This window comes from Oryzias melastigma, linkage group LG23, assembly GCF_002922805.2.
Source record: "Oryzias melastigma strain HK-1 linkage group LG23, ASM292280v2, whole genome shotgun sequence".
NCBI classification, from domain to species: Eukaryota; Metazoa; Chordata; class Actinopteri; order Beloniformes; family Adrianichthyidae; genus Oryzias; species Oryzias melastigma.
The window spans coordinates 2,266,478-2,278,737 of record NC_050534.1 but is presented as its reverse complement, the minus strand read 5'-3'; the positions used below and the strand labels follow the sequence as shown (position 1 = coordinate 2,278,737).

Sequence of the window (12,260 nt, the reverse complement as noted above, 5' to 3'; positions counted from 1 at the left end):
TTTTGCAAACACAAGCCCACTTGCTTCGTGTGTGTGAATAAACATGGACCATTTGGTGGATTTCTCTCTGTGAAGTCCTGCTGGAGCTCAAACAAAGAGTTGATCAGCAGATCCTGGAGTTCTGAGGGACATTCTCCTCCTCCTACTTCTCCTCCAGGTTCTTTCCATCTGATCCGGATGCTGCTGGATGAGTACATCCTGCTGGCTCTGGAGACACAGTTCAACAACGAGAAGGAGGACGACCTCCAGAACCTGCTGGACAAATGCATGAAGAATCCAGGTGAGATGCAGCAGAGCTGAAGTGAACTACAGTCAGACTAAAGTCACACTACAGTCACATGACTACAGTCACACGACTACAGTCACATGACTACAGTCACACGACTACAGTCACATGACTACAGTCACACGACTACAGTCACACGACTACAGTCACATGACTACAGTCACATGACTACAGTCACTCAACTAGTTACACTGCTAGTCACATGACTACAGTCACACAAATACAGTCAGACTACAGTCGGAGCACAGTCACATGACTACAGTCACACGACTACAGTCAGACTACAGTCACATGACTACAGTCACACGACTACAGTCAGACTACAGTCACATGACTACAGTCACACGACTAAAGTCACACGACAATGGTAAGAATACAGTCAGACTACAGTAGGACTACAGTTGGAGCACAGTCACATGACTACAGTCAGACTACAGTCCCAGGTCTACAGTCACTCAACTACAGTCACATGACTACAGTCACATGACTACAGTCACATGACTACAGTCAGACTACAGTCCCAGGTCTACAGTCACTCAACCACAGTCACGCGGAAGTGCTGTGGGGCGGAGTGTGCGTGGCGTCCACTCTCTACTACAATTCACACAAGATGCTCATTTTCCAAGACGGTCGACAGGCGATTCTGCTAGTGTTTTGTTTTGTCCATCATGGGTAAATTAATAACCTAAAAATATTCCTCATTATTTGTGCTAAGAAGAACGGCTCTCTTCCACTGTCTTCTGTTTTTGTTACACCCAAATCCCAACCCCACGCCCTGCTCCGGAGTCGGCCCACTACGTTGATCTGTGTGTGTTGTGATAGTATTTCTATTTTCATCTCTACAGTACATTTAAATACAAAACACAATCACATTTGTCCATCGCTGTCTTTTATTGTGAAAAATATATAATATTATCCAGAGATATTGTTATATTTTAGAAATAAACCAGATTCCTTTGTGTATCTTGATGTAACTTCCTGCCAGAATTGACGTGGATCGCTCGTGGCTCGCACACAAAACAGAACAGACGCTGAAACGATCGGCAGCACAGTGTGAGCCTCCCGCCAAAGACCGTAGTGCTCCGCCCCTGGTGTGAACTACACCGTAGGTTAACAAGGGCGCCTTCGTTCCGCGCCGCTTTGCTGCACTTCTGCGTCCAGTGTGAACCAGGCGTCAGACTACAGTCACAGGACTGCAAACTGAGCAGATCTTCTCTTTATGGATCTTAGGTGCGAGAAAAGCGACTTATGCCGCTTCACCCAGTTCCTGCTTTCTGGCTAATCGCAGCAAGGGCCCCCCAGCCCCCGACCAATCAGTGAAGAACGAATCTGTGGGAGAAGCAACCCTAGCGACAAATCAGCAGCAGAGCCTGGAGGTCAGAGGCGGAGTCTACGAGGGGGAAGAAGGTTTCACAGCTTCAGGTAAGACAGATGAAGTGTTTGTGATGTATTGAGGCGGTTCACTTCCTGTCAGGTGGTTCTTCTCCTTTCTTTTTACACAGCCGGTCGGGAGGACTTTGCTCAGGTTGCTGGCCCCCTCATGACCCCGCCCATCTCCCCAGCAGCACTAATGCACAGAGACTCTGTCATCAACCAGGGACCCATGGTGGGGGGGCCCTCCCCCTCCCTCCCACCCTCGTCCTCCAGCCTCCCCCCTTCCAGTGTGATGACCCAGCCCAGCTCCTCGTACCCGGACGGCCTGTACCCCTGCCTGTCCCTGACCAGCGCCGGCTTCTGCCCCGCAGGGGGCGGGTCCTCTGCTCCGAACTACCACGCTGGTCTCAGGTCAGCCTTGATCTGGAGGGCGGGGCTCTCCTGTTTCTGGATCCGGTTCATGACCCGTTCTCCTGTTTTGGGTTCCAGGTCTCAGACGGAGAGTCTGGCTCCGGTCCAGCCTCTGAACCTGCCTCGGTACCCCCCCATCAGTGGCCCCCACATGAGCAAAAACATGTTCTATGGTCATCACGCTGCTTCGACCAATCACTCGTTTAGTTCCGTGCCACGGCCCGTCTCCAACTACATCCCCAGTTCTGACTCAGCCCAGCCCAATCCGGGTCTGGACCCGCAGATCCTGGAGCCGGTGGAAGGCTTTGGATTTGCAGGAGGGGAACTGAACCTGGTGGGGGTTGGGTGTCAGGGACAGCTGTACCCGGGTCACAGTGGTAAGAACTGAGACTGGTTGTGTTTTTGGATCAGAACCTGGTACCAGCAGAAGCAGAAGCCAGATTTTGATTGATCAGACTTCTGTCTCTTCAAACGTCTTCATTTGCAGGACTTTTGTTCCGAGTTCTGAATTTTGGACCCAAATCGAACTCCGCCCCATCTTTTCCTTCTGCCTCAGGTTACTATGGCGATGGCGGGTACGTGGACGGCCATCGCGTGGACCAGCACGTTTCCGTCATCAGCAGTGTCAGCAGTCTGCGCTCCTACTCCTTCTCCGAGGTTCACGACCCGCTCAACATCCTGGACGAACCCGGGAAGAAACTGACGGGGAGCTTTTTCAGCCAGGCTGACCCCCGGGCAGGTGAGCACGGGGTGGGAGGGGCTTGGCATGCTGACTAGCTGGATGGAGGAACAGGTTCAGCTTTTTTACTCCACATCAGGTTGTGGGTTCTAAACCCATCTGGGTTATCCGGATCATTTCAGTATTTCATGTTTACAGTGTTCCTTCCAGAGCATTAATGTGTTATAAAAACTCTCCAGCTGAACAGTGGATGTTTAAAAAGGGGCGTGGCCTCTTTTAGAGCAGGCAGGTTGAGAGCAGGAGGAGGTTGAATGGTGGTATGGGCATGTGAACTATGAACTCATGAATCTTGATCCTGCACTTCTGAACTGTAAACTTTATCTGTTTAGATGCTTGAAATGCAAATAAAAATACTTGTAAAGGATGTAAATCATATATTTCTGATCATAAGTTGAACATAAAAACCAACAGAGATCCTTTGAGTTCTGCTTCTTCTCTGAATACATTGTTTATGAAACGCTGCATTTAAAAAGGTTTGTTAAACTGTAGTCACACTGCTTGATGGATGGTTGGAGCATCATGGGTAATGTAGTCAGGATGCTGCATTTTAACATAGTCCCAGCCAGCAAGGCCAAGTGGGCCCCATATGGTTCAGAAGTGGGCAGAGAATGTGGGCCCCAACTGGGTTTGTCCTCAGTTTCCGTGGTGACCCCAGCTGTGTTGGCCCACATTGGCTTCGCTGCCTAGGGACTGGAGGCCTGGACAGCGACCCTGCTAGCTCTGCTGACTCCTGGGTGGCAGCACTTGCCTGCTTTGCCAGACCCTGGGGACCAGAACTCGCTACGCTGTCCACCGGGCGACTGGCTCGCCACCTAAGCCAATGTGGGCCAACACAGCTGGGGCCACCACGGAAACTGCAGACAAACCCAGTTGGGGCCCACATTCTCTGCCCACTTCTGAACCATGTGGGGCCCAATAGGCCTTGCTGGCTGGGCGTGAAGGGAAAAAGTGACATTTGTTTAGTATTTTCTGTTACATTGAGAGTTAATATCTGTCACGTTCTCTGTGCTAAGGAAAACATGAACAACTTCCCATCAACCCCTCTGACCAGTCAGCTTTCTCTTGGCCCCTCCAGGCATTCTGGGTAGTGTAGTCAATCAAATCATCATGTTTCACTCAATGTGCCTAAAAAGAAAGTTTTGAGTCTGGACTAGTTATGGCGGGAAAGATGATGTCTGGTCTCACCAAGAGGGAGGGGTGCACCGACCTGATTTTGCTCCGCCCACTTCAACAACGTTCCAAAACTCAGACATAACATGGGTGGAGGTGGGAGGTTTATGTTAAGTCCATCTACCAATCAACAAGAAAGACATGCCCTCTTAAAAGAACAGATTTAAAATCTAAAAATCTCTGACGATTTGAGGGAAATCTCCTCAGAATCGAACTTCTGTGACATTTCAGCTGCATGCTCAACGTCCGGTTTGTTTTGGTGTGAAATTATTTTTTATTTAAGTGGGTTTCAATGAAAAACTGCTCCGTTCTGAAACCCGCCTCCAGTGGTCACTTGACCTCTTCTAAAACAGCAATAAATGTTTTTATTTTCTTCAGATTTGAATAGATTTTTGTGGTTTTAAAAGCAAAAATCTGAGTCTGATGATGTGGGCGGGGCTTCCTACCTGAGTTAATGTCATTAATTCTCGATCATTGATGATGTGCTGTATTGATTAGCTGTTTGGGGTTCTGGTTCTGTTTCTGAGTTCTGTACAAACTCAGACCCTGCAGCAGGAGCTGAACGCCCCCCCTCAGGTGGACCAGCAGCTACACGGCCATGACCCGGTTCTGTCTGCTTCCTCCTCAGAACACTCCCTGCCCCCGTCAGGATCGGCCTCCTGCATGTTCGGACTTTCCTCGCCGTTCTCCCAGGATACTCTGCTGCCTCAGCAGTGCGTGGCCCCGCCCCCAGAGGTGCAGGACCTGGTGTCTGCTCTGCCCCCCATCAACACTGTGTTCATGGGGGCTGGGGGGGTACAGAGGTGAAGCTCTGCTGATGCTAAATAGGGTTAATGTCAGAGTTCAACAACAGGAGCTCGGGAGGCCGTCATGGACCAGAGGCATGCTGGGAACACGAGTAAAAACAGGCGTGAATGAAAGTGTTTCTTCTGTTTGGACAGAGCTGCTGAGGTTTGCTGCTGCATGTTTCATATCCTGTTTGTAAATAAAGTTTCTGAAACCAAAAAGCTGCTCTTTCCTGCAGAATCGTCTTCACTTTTCTGACATCTGTAGTCTGACTGTAGTCTGAAGCCGACCTTTGACCTCTATGTTGGTTCCAGCGGAGTCGGTTCTGAGAGTCCAGAATGGTTCCTGCGATTGCTCAGAGCGCGGCATCCGTCAGCGTGGCGTCCTCTGGAGTCCAGCGTTAACGGTTCCTCCTGACCTCATGTCTGTATGTTAACAACCCCCCCCCACCCCCATGTCCTCTGGGTCGGTTTTTATACCTTATCTGCTGGGGGGGGGTGGAAGAGGAACAGATGGCAGCGTCTGTAATGATTACAGAATTCCAGGTTAAAATACTTTAATTACTGAGTCAATAATGTCTGCAACAATCGCACACCAAGAAGTACACAAACACACACACTTCTTCAGAGTAAAAACAACAGACGGCAGAAAGCAAACTGTGAGCCAATGTTTAACCAGCACATGCATTAGGGAGGGGGGAGGGGGGCAGAGTGTGATGCACTATGTGTGTGTTTGTGAAGTTAGATTTGTTGTAAAAGTATTGTCTGTCTGTAAAAAGTTTCATAAATCATCGAAATCCAGGTCTTAGTGACGGTTCCAGATCTAAATCCAGGTTTGTAACAGTTCCAGATCTAAATCCAGGTCTGAGTGACGGTTCCAGATCTAAATCCAGGTTTGTAACAGTTCCAGATCTAAATCCAGGTCTGAGTGACGGTTCCAGATGGAAATCCAGGTCTGAGTGACGGTTCCAGATCTAAATCCAGGTCTGAGTGACGGTTCCAGATCGAAATCCAGGTCTGAGTGACGGTTCCAGATCGAAATCCAGGTCTGAGTGACGGTCCAGATCGAAATCCAGGTTTGTGACGTTTCAGATCTAAATCCAGGTTTGTAACAGTTCCAGATCTAAATCCAGGTTTGTGACGGTTCCAGATCTAAATCCAGGTTTGTAACAGTTCCACATCTAAATCCAGGTCTGAGTGATGGTTCCAGATCTAAATCCAGGTTTGTGACGGTTCCAGATCTAAATCCAGGTTTGTAACAGTTCCACATCTAAATCCAGGTCTGAGTGACGGTTCCAGGTCTAAATCCAGGTCTGAGTGACGGTTCCAGATCGAAATCCAGGTCTGAGTGACGGTTCCAGATCGAAATCAAGGTCTGAGTAACGGTTCCAGATCTAAATCCAGGTCTGAGTGACGGTTCCAGATCTAAATCCAGGTTTGTAACGGTTCCACATCTAAATCCAGGTTTGTAACAGTTCCAGATCTAAATCCAGGTTTGTAACAGTTCCAGATCTAAATCCAGGTCTGATTGACGGTTCCAGATCTAAATCCAGGTTTGTGACGGTTCCAGATCTAAATCCAGGTTTGTGACGGTTCCAGATCTAAATTCAGGTTTGTAACAGTTCCAGATCTAAATCCAGGTTTGTGACTGTTCCAGATGGAAATCCAGGTTTGTGACGGTTCCAGATCGAAATCCAGGTTTGTGACAGTTCCAGATCTAAATCCAGGTTTGTAACAGTTCCAGATCTAAATCCAGGTTTGTGACGTTCCAGATCTAAATCCAGGTTTATGACGTTCCAGATCTAAATCCAGGTTTGTGACGGTTTCAGATCTAAATCCAGGTTTGTGACGGTTCCAGATCTAAATTCAGGTTTGTAACAGTTCCAGATCTAAATCCAGGTTTGTGACGGTTCCAGATCTAAATCCAGGTTTGTAACGGTTCCACATCTAAATCCAGGTCTAAGTGACGGTTCCAGATCTAAATCCAGGTCTGAGTGACCGTTCCAGATCGAAATCCAGGTCTGAGTGACGGTTCCAGATCTAAATCCAGGTCTGAGTGACGGTTCCAGATCTAAATCCAGGTTTGTAACGGTTCCACATCTAAATCCAGGTTTGTAACAGTTCCAGATCTAAATCCAGGTTTGTAACAGTTTCAGATCTAAATCCAGGTCTGAGTGACGTTCCAGGTCCAAATCCCATTTTTGTGACAGTTCCAGATCTAAATCCAGGTCTGAGTGACGTTCCAGGTCCAAATCCCATTTTTGTGACAGTTCCAGATCTAAATCCAGGTTTGTGACGGTTCCAAATCTAAATCCAGGTCTGAGTGACGGTTCCAGATCTAAATCCAGGTCTGAGTGACGTTCCAGGTCCAAATCCTGGTTTGTGACAGTTCCAGATCTAAATCCAGGTTTGTGACGGTTCTAGATCTAAATCCAGGTCTGAGTGACGTTCCAGATCTAAATCCAGGTTTGTGACAGTTTCAGATCTAAATCCAGGTTTGTGACGGTTTCAGATCTAAATCCAGGTTTGTGACGTTCCAGATCTAAATCCAGGTTTGTGACGGTTCTAGATCTAAATCCAGGTTTGTGACGGTTATAGATCTAAATCCAGGTTTGTGACAGTTTCAGATCTAAATCCAGGTTTGTGACGGTTTCAGATCTAAATCCAGGCTTGTGACGGTTCTAGATCTAAATCCAGGTCTGAGTGACGTTCCAGATCTTACCAGCAGGTTTCAGTAAAACCCTTTTTTCCTGCAGCTCCTTCAGCTGTTTCTGTTTGTTGACGCTGAAGCAGATTTTCAGAGAAAATCCTGTTTTTTGAAGCAGTGAGACATTAGAATCACTGATTATGATCAAAGGAAGAACATTACTTTCAGTTAAAGGTAATCTTGTCACAAAACCTTAAAACATGAATTGATCCATAGGATTAAGCTATTCTCATTGTGAACAAAGTTCACCTGAAATCAACATTTCAAATGAGACGTTTTGATGTTTTATTTTTTACTTTATTTGACCTGAAGCCTTTCTGTTAATTCTGAGCTTCATTTTCTGCTCATCTTCATCCCATAAAAATGTGATTTTTTTCACTGAAATCTTCTGAAGACTTCAGAGAAAAAAGCATCAGAGAGAATTGTGACACAAACTTCACCTCTTTGTTTACATTCAAACAAATCAAACCATTTTCTCCGTAATTGAATCAGTAAAGTTTCATTTTTTTCTGCCTCCAGTTAAAGAAGTCGTTTCATTACAAGGAAGAGCCATTAAAGAAATCATTTCACCTTTCTCTCTGAAGCAAAGGAACACATTCTCCGTCTGTGAAAGACGTGAAGTATTCATCAGAGTGAGGCGTCTTTGCACAAAGAGAGGAACACATAAAAGACTTTAGTGCCCCCCCCGACTCGCCTCACCTTGGCAATAGTGACAGAGATTAATAAGTCCTCTGAGCTGCTGCTCAAAGGGCTTCACATCAGAGCTTCATTCATTTGGAGCTCCGCATTGTTAGAGTCCTGTTTACCCGCGGTGGCCTTGTTACTCCGACCGGACCGGCTCCCCAACGGAGGTGGGGGGGCGGGGGGCTTTAGCTACATGTGTGTTTGTAACCCAGAGGATTCATGTTTATCTCACAACACATCCCATCATAAACATGACTGCAGAGTTTGAACAGAAACAGCTTCATACCGTTATTACCTCTCGACCGTACCGCCAAAATAAAAGCAGAAAGTTCAGCTTACCAAAATGTTCTTCTGTTCTTTTCTGTTGTTAGATCACTAGGATCTGTTTAAAGGTCATCACATCGGGGGTGGGTGGGGGGGCTACAAATCCTTTAATGAGGAGGTGGGGCAGTCCTGTGTGACTGTAGAGGACTAGAGACGGCCATCCATTGACTGTATACAGTGTTCCAAACAGGAAGTACCCGCTGGTTCCAGAAAATATGTGAACCCTGTGGAATTAACTGGACGCACGATTGTGTTCAACAGAAACATGAAAACATAAACTGGTGTGACTGAAGCAGATAATGTTCTTCTCCATTGTTGGGATTTAGATTGAGATAAAAACACATCCTGTACCATTTCATACAGAAACCGAGGTACTTCTAACAACATCCCATACGTTGATAATTTCACCACCTTCTACAACAGATCCCATCTCTTCAGACCAGACGGCATCCATCCAAACAGAACCGGATCTCATCTGCTTTCTATGAACATTGAACTTACACTCCGCTCCACCAACTGACTGGACCACTGCCATAACCCATCTTCAGTTGAACAACCTATTCCAGTCCACATAACAAGCAGAACTCACAATCCTCTCCGGCTCAGATCCACCACCAGACATCTCCATCCCATCAACATAATGCCGGACACAAAAGATGAAACAATCCACCAGCACTCGGACACCGTATTGAACTTTGCTGTTTTAAACATTCGTTCTCTTTTAAACAAATCTTTTATTGTTAATTAACTAATTTTAGATAACAACATTGATTGTCTTTTTTAACTGAAACCTGGCTTGGTACTGATGCTCCTGTTATTCTCACGGAGGCTTCCCCACCAAATTGTAACTTTTTATTTTCTACCAGGGGAGGTAAAAAAGGCGGTGGTACGGCATCGATTCCTCGTGGTTCATCTGTAACTAAAACAGTCACGTCAAATAGTTACTCCACATTTGAGCATCATGCATTTTCTTTCAGCAGCCCGCCTATTTTATGTGTAACTGTCTACAGACCACCAAAACCTCCCTCCACTTTTATTCAAGAAATCTCAGAATTTGTATCATTTTTACATTCTAAATATAATATAATTTTATTGACAGGTGATTTTAATCTACATGTTGACACAGATAGTGATGCTGTTGAAAGTGAGTTTCTTAACCTTTTACATTGTATGGATTTTAAACAGCATGTCGCACAGCCCACTCACAACAGGGGCACACTCTGGATCTGGTCATAACCCACGGCCTGTCCTGTAGTGTGTCCTCTGTTGTTGATGTGGGTTTGTCAGATCACTGTTGTGTATTTTTTAATATCACCAGTTTTATGCAACGGGAAGCTCCAGTGAGAACTGTGAGGAAACGATATATAACTCCTGATGTGGCTGCAAATTTTATCAACATTTGATGTCTAACTCCTGCTCAGATTTTACCTGCTTCATGTGATTTTATGGTTGAGTATTTTAATAACAAACTAAAGTTAGCAATTGATGCTGTAGCTCCACTAAAGCTACAGCACCCTGGAGAAATGAGGACATCAGAGCCATGAAACATGAATGTAGGAGAGCAGAGAGGCAGTGGAGGAAATCGAAACTAACTGTACATAAAGACATTTTTCAAGAACAACAAATGATGTACAGTCAAGCTATTAAAAAAACTAGAACCCTCCACATCTCAAACTTAATTATAAAAAACAAAAATGACCCGAAATTTCTCTTTAAAGCAATAGATACTTTGACCAAAGGAGCTTTTCAGAGGTCCTGCATGGCAGCATCAGAGTTTCGCAGTTCACTCCAGGAGTAAAATCAATACTATTAATCTAGTCTTTTAACTCAAGTAGACCTTGGTTTTAATGAATCAATAGCATTGTATTTAGGAAACACTGGAAAGTTTTGTTCTGGTTGATGCTGTGGCACTTGGTCGAGTTTTCTCCCAATTAAAGCCAACCACCTGCCTTTTAGACCCAATCCCCACATCACCTTTAAAAACATATTATGACTCCTTCGAGCCTGAGCTCCTAAACATTGTAAATTACTCTCTTCAGACAGCAGTGGTGAGGCCTCTGCTGAAGAAGAGTAATTTAGACCCTAACAATGTAAATAATTATCGACCAGTATCAAACTTACCATTTTTAAGTAAAATGATTGAAAAAATAGTTTTAATACTATTGAATGAGTTTTTAAATAAAAACAGCATATTTGAACAGTATCAATCTGGTTTTAGGACAAACCACAGCACAGAGACAGCCCTGGTTAAAATAGTTACTGATATTAGATGTAACCTTGACTGTCAGAAACTCTCAGTCCTGGTACTACTGGATCTGACTGCAGCATTTGATACAGTAGATCACATCCATCCATCCATCTTCTTGGCCGCCAGACAGGTCGCCAGTCTGTCTCAGCAGTAGATCGCAATATTTTACTTTGTAGGCTGAGAGGTTTGGGCATCTCTGGTACTGTTCTGAAGTGGTTTTATTCCTATCTCACAGATCGTAGATTTTATGTAAGTATGGATACATGCTCTTCAAAGGTCTTTGACATCAATTGTGGGGTCCCCCAAGGCTCAAGTTTAGGTCCATTACTTTTTAATTTATATATGCTGCCACTTGGGGACATCATCAGGAGACATGGCGTCTGTGTTCACAGCTACGCTGATGATACACAACTTTACATTGCTGTGTCTCCTGATGATGAAGAGTCGGTCAACGTTCTTTTAAACTGTATTTTAGACATTACGTCATGGATGGCAGAGAACGTCTTGCATCTCAACCAGGACGAAACAGGTTTTAGTGATCGGTTCTGAAGACAAGAGAGAGTTTGTTTTATCTAAACTAAAAAACTATAAAACTTTTCAATGTGTGAGAAACCTGGGTGTGATTTTCGACTCTGAGTTTAATTTTATTCCACAAATTAAAAACATAACAAAAACAGGATTTTATCATCTTAAAAATATCGCCAGAGTCCGCCCATTCCTCTCTCTTGCCAGCACAGAGGTGCTAATGCATGCTTTTATTTCAAGTAGACTAGATTACTGTAATGCCCTGCTCTCTGGTCTTCCCAGAAAAAGGATATCAAACCTTCAACAACTAAAGAATTTAGCCGCACGCGTGCTGACGAGGACCAGGGGGCGGGAGCACATTTTTTTAAATCGCTGCATTGGCTCCCTGTGAAATTCAGAATTCATTTTAAAATTATTTTATTGGTTTATAAATGTTTTTACAGTATTGGGCCTTCTTATTTATCTGATATGGTTTTAAGGTATGAGCCCTCGAGGACCTCGAGGTCCTCTGGAACAGGCCTTTTGGTTATTCCTAAAGTCAGGACTAAAACATACGGCGAGGCCTCATTCAGTCATTATGGACCTCGCCTGTGGAACAGCCTCCCAGAATGCATCAGGGCCGCAGAGACTGTTCATGTTTTTAAAGGGAGGCTCAAGACCTTTTTAATCTGGCTTTTAGTTAAAATTTTCAAAGTTATCTGATGTTTTGTTTTATCCTCTCTTTTTACTTAATTAATGTTTATTTATTTTAACTGAATTATGTCTATTGTATTATATATATATAAATATATATTTTTTGTCTTGTTATTTATATCTGTTTTTTATTTATTTATTTTTTATTTATTTTTTTAATCTATTTTACTCCTTTTACATTTTAACTCCAGTGTCCTTCTCTGAGGGATCCTCCACATCAGTGATTGACCTTTATCAGTAAACGGGTCGCTGCAGTGGGATCTCCCAGCTCTTTGCTCGGATCTGGGGGGTCCTGTAGTAGCGTACTCTGTGAA

General features: G+C 44.7%; 1 protein-coding gene across 1 annotated transcript in view; it reads left to right on the top strand.

Annotated features, from left to right (window-relative positions):
* The window catches only part of rfx6 (regulatory factor X, 6), a 16,861-nt gene extending 11,895 nt beyond the window's left edge, over positions 1-4,966 (top strand). The window contains exons 15-20 of the mRNA XM_024294666.2: positions 158-280; positions 1,517-1,708; positions 1,789-2,071; positions 2,150-2,448; positions 2,628-2,810; positions 4,609-4,966. Coding sequence (XP_024150434.2) covers positions 158-280; positions 1,517-1,708; positions 1,789-2,071; positions 2,150-2,448; positions 2,628-2,810; positions 4,609-4,787 — 1,259 coding nt within the window. The 3' untranslated portion in view covers positions 4,788-4,966. The remainder of the gene's footprint in view (positions 1-157; positions 281-1,516; positions 1,709-1,788; positions 2,072-2,149; positions 2,449-2,627; positions 2,811-4,608) is intronic.
* Positions 4,967-12,260: the final 7,294 nt, after the last annotated feature.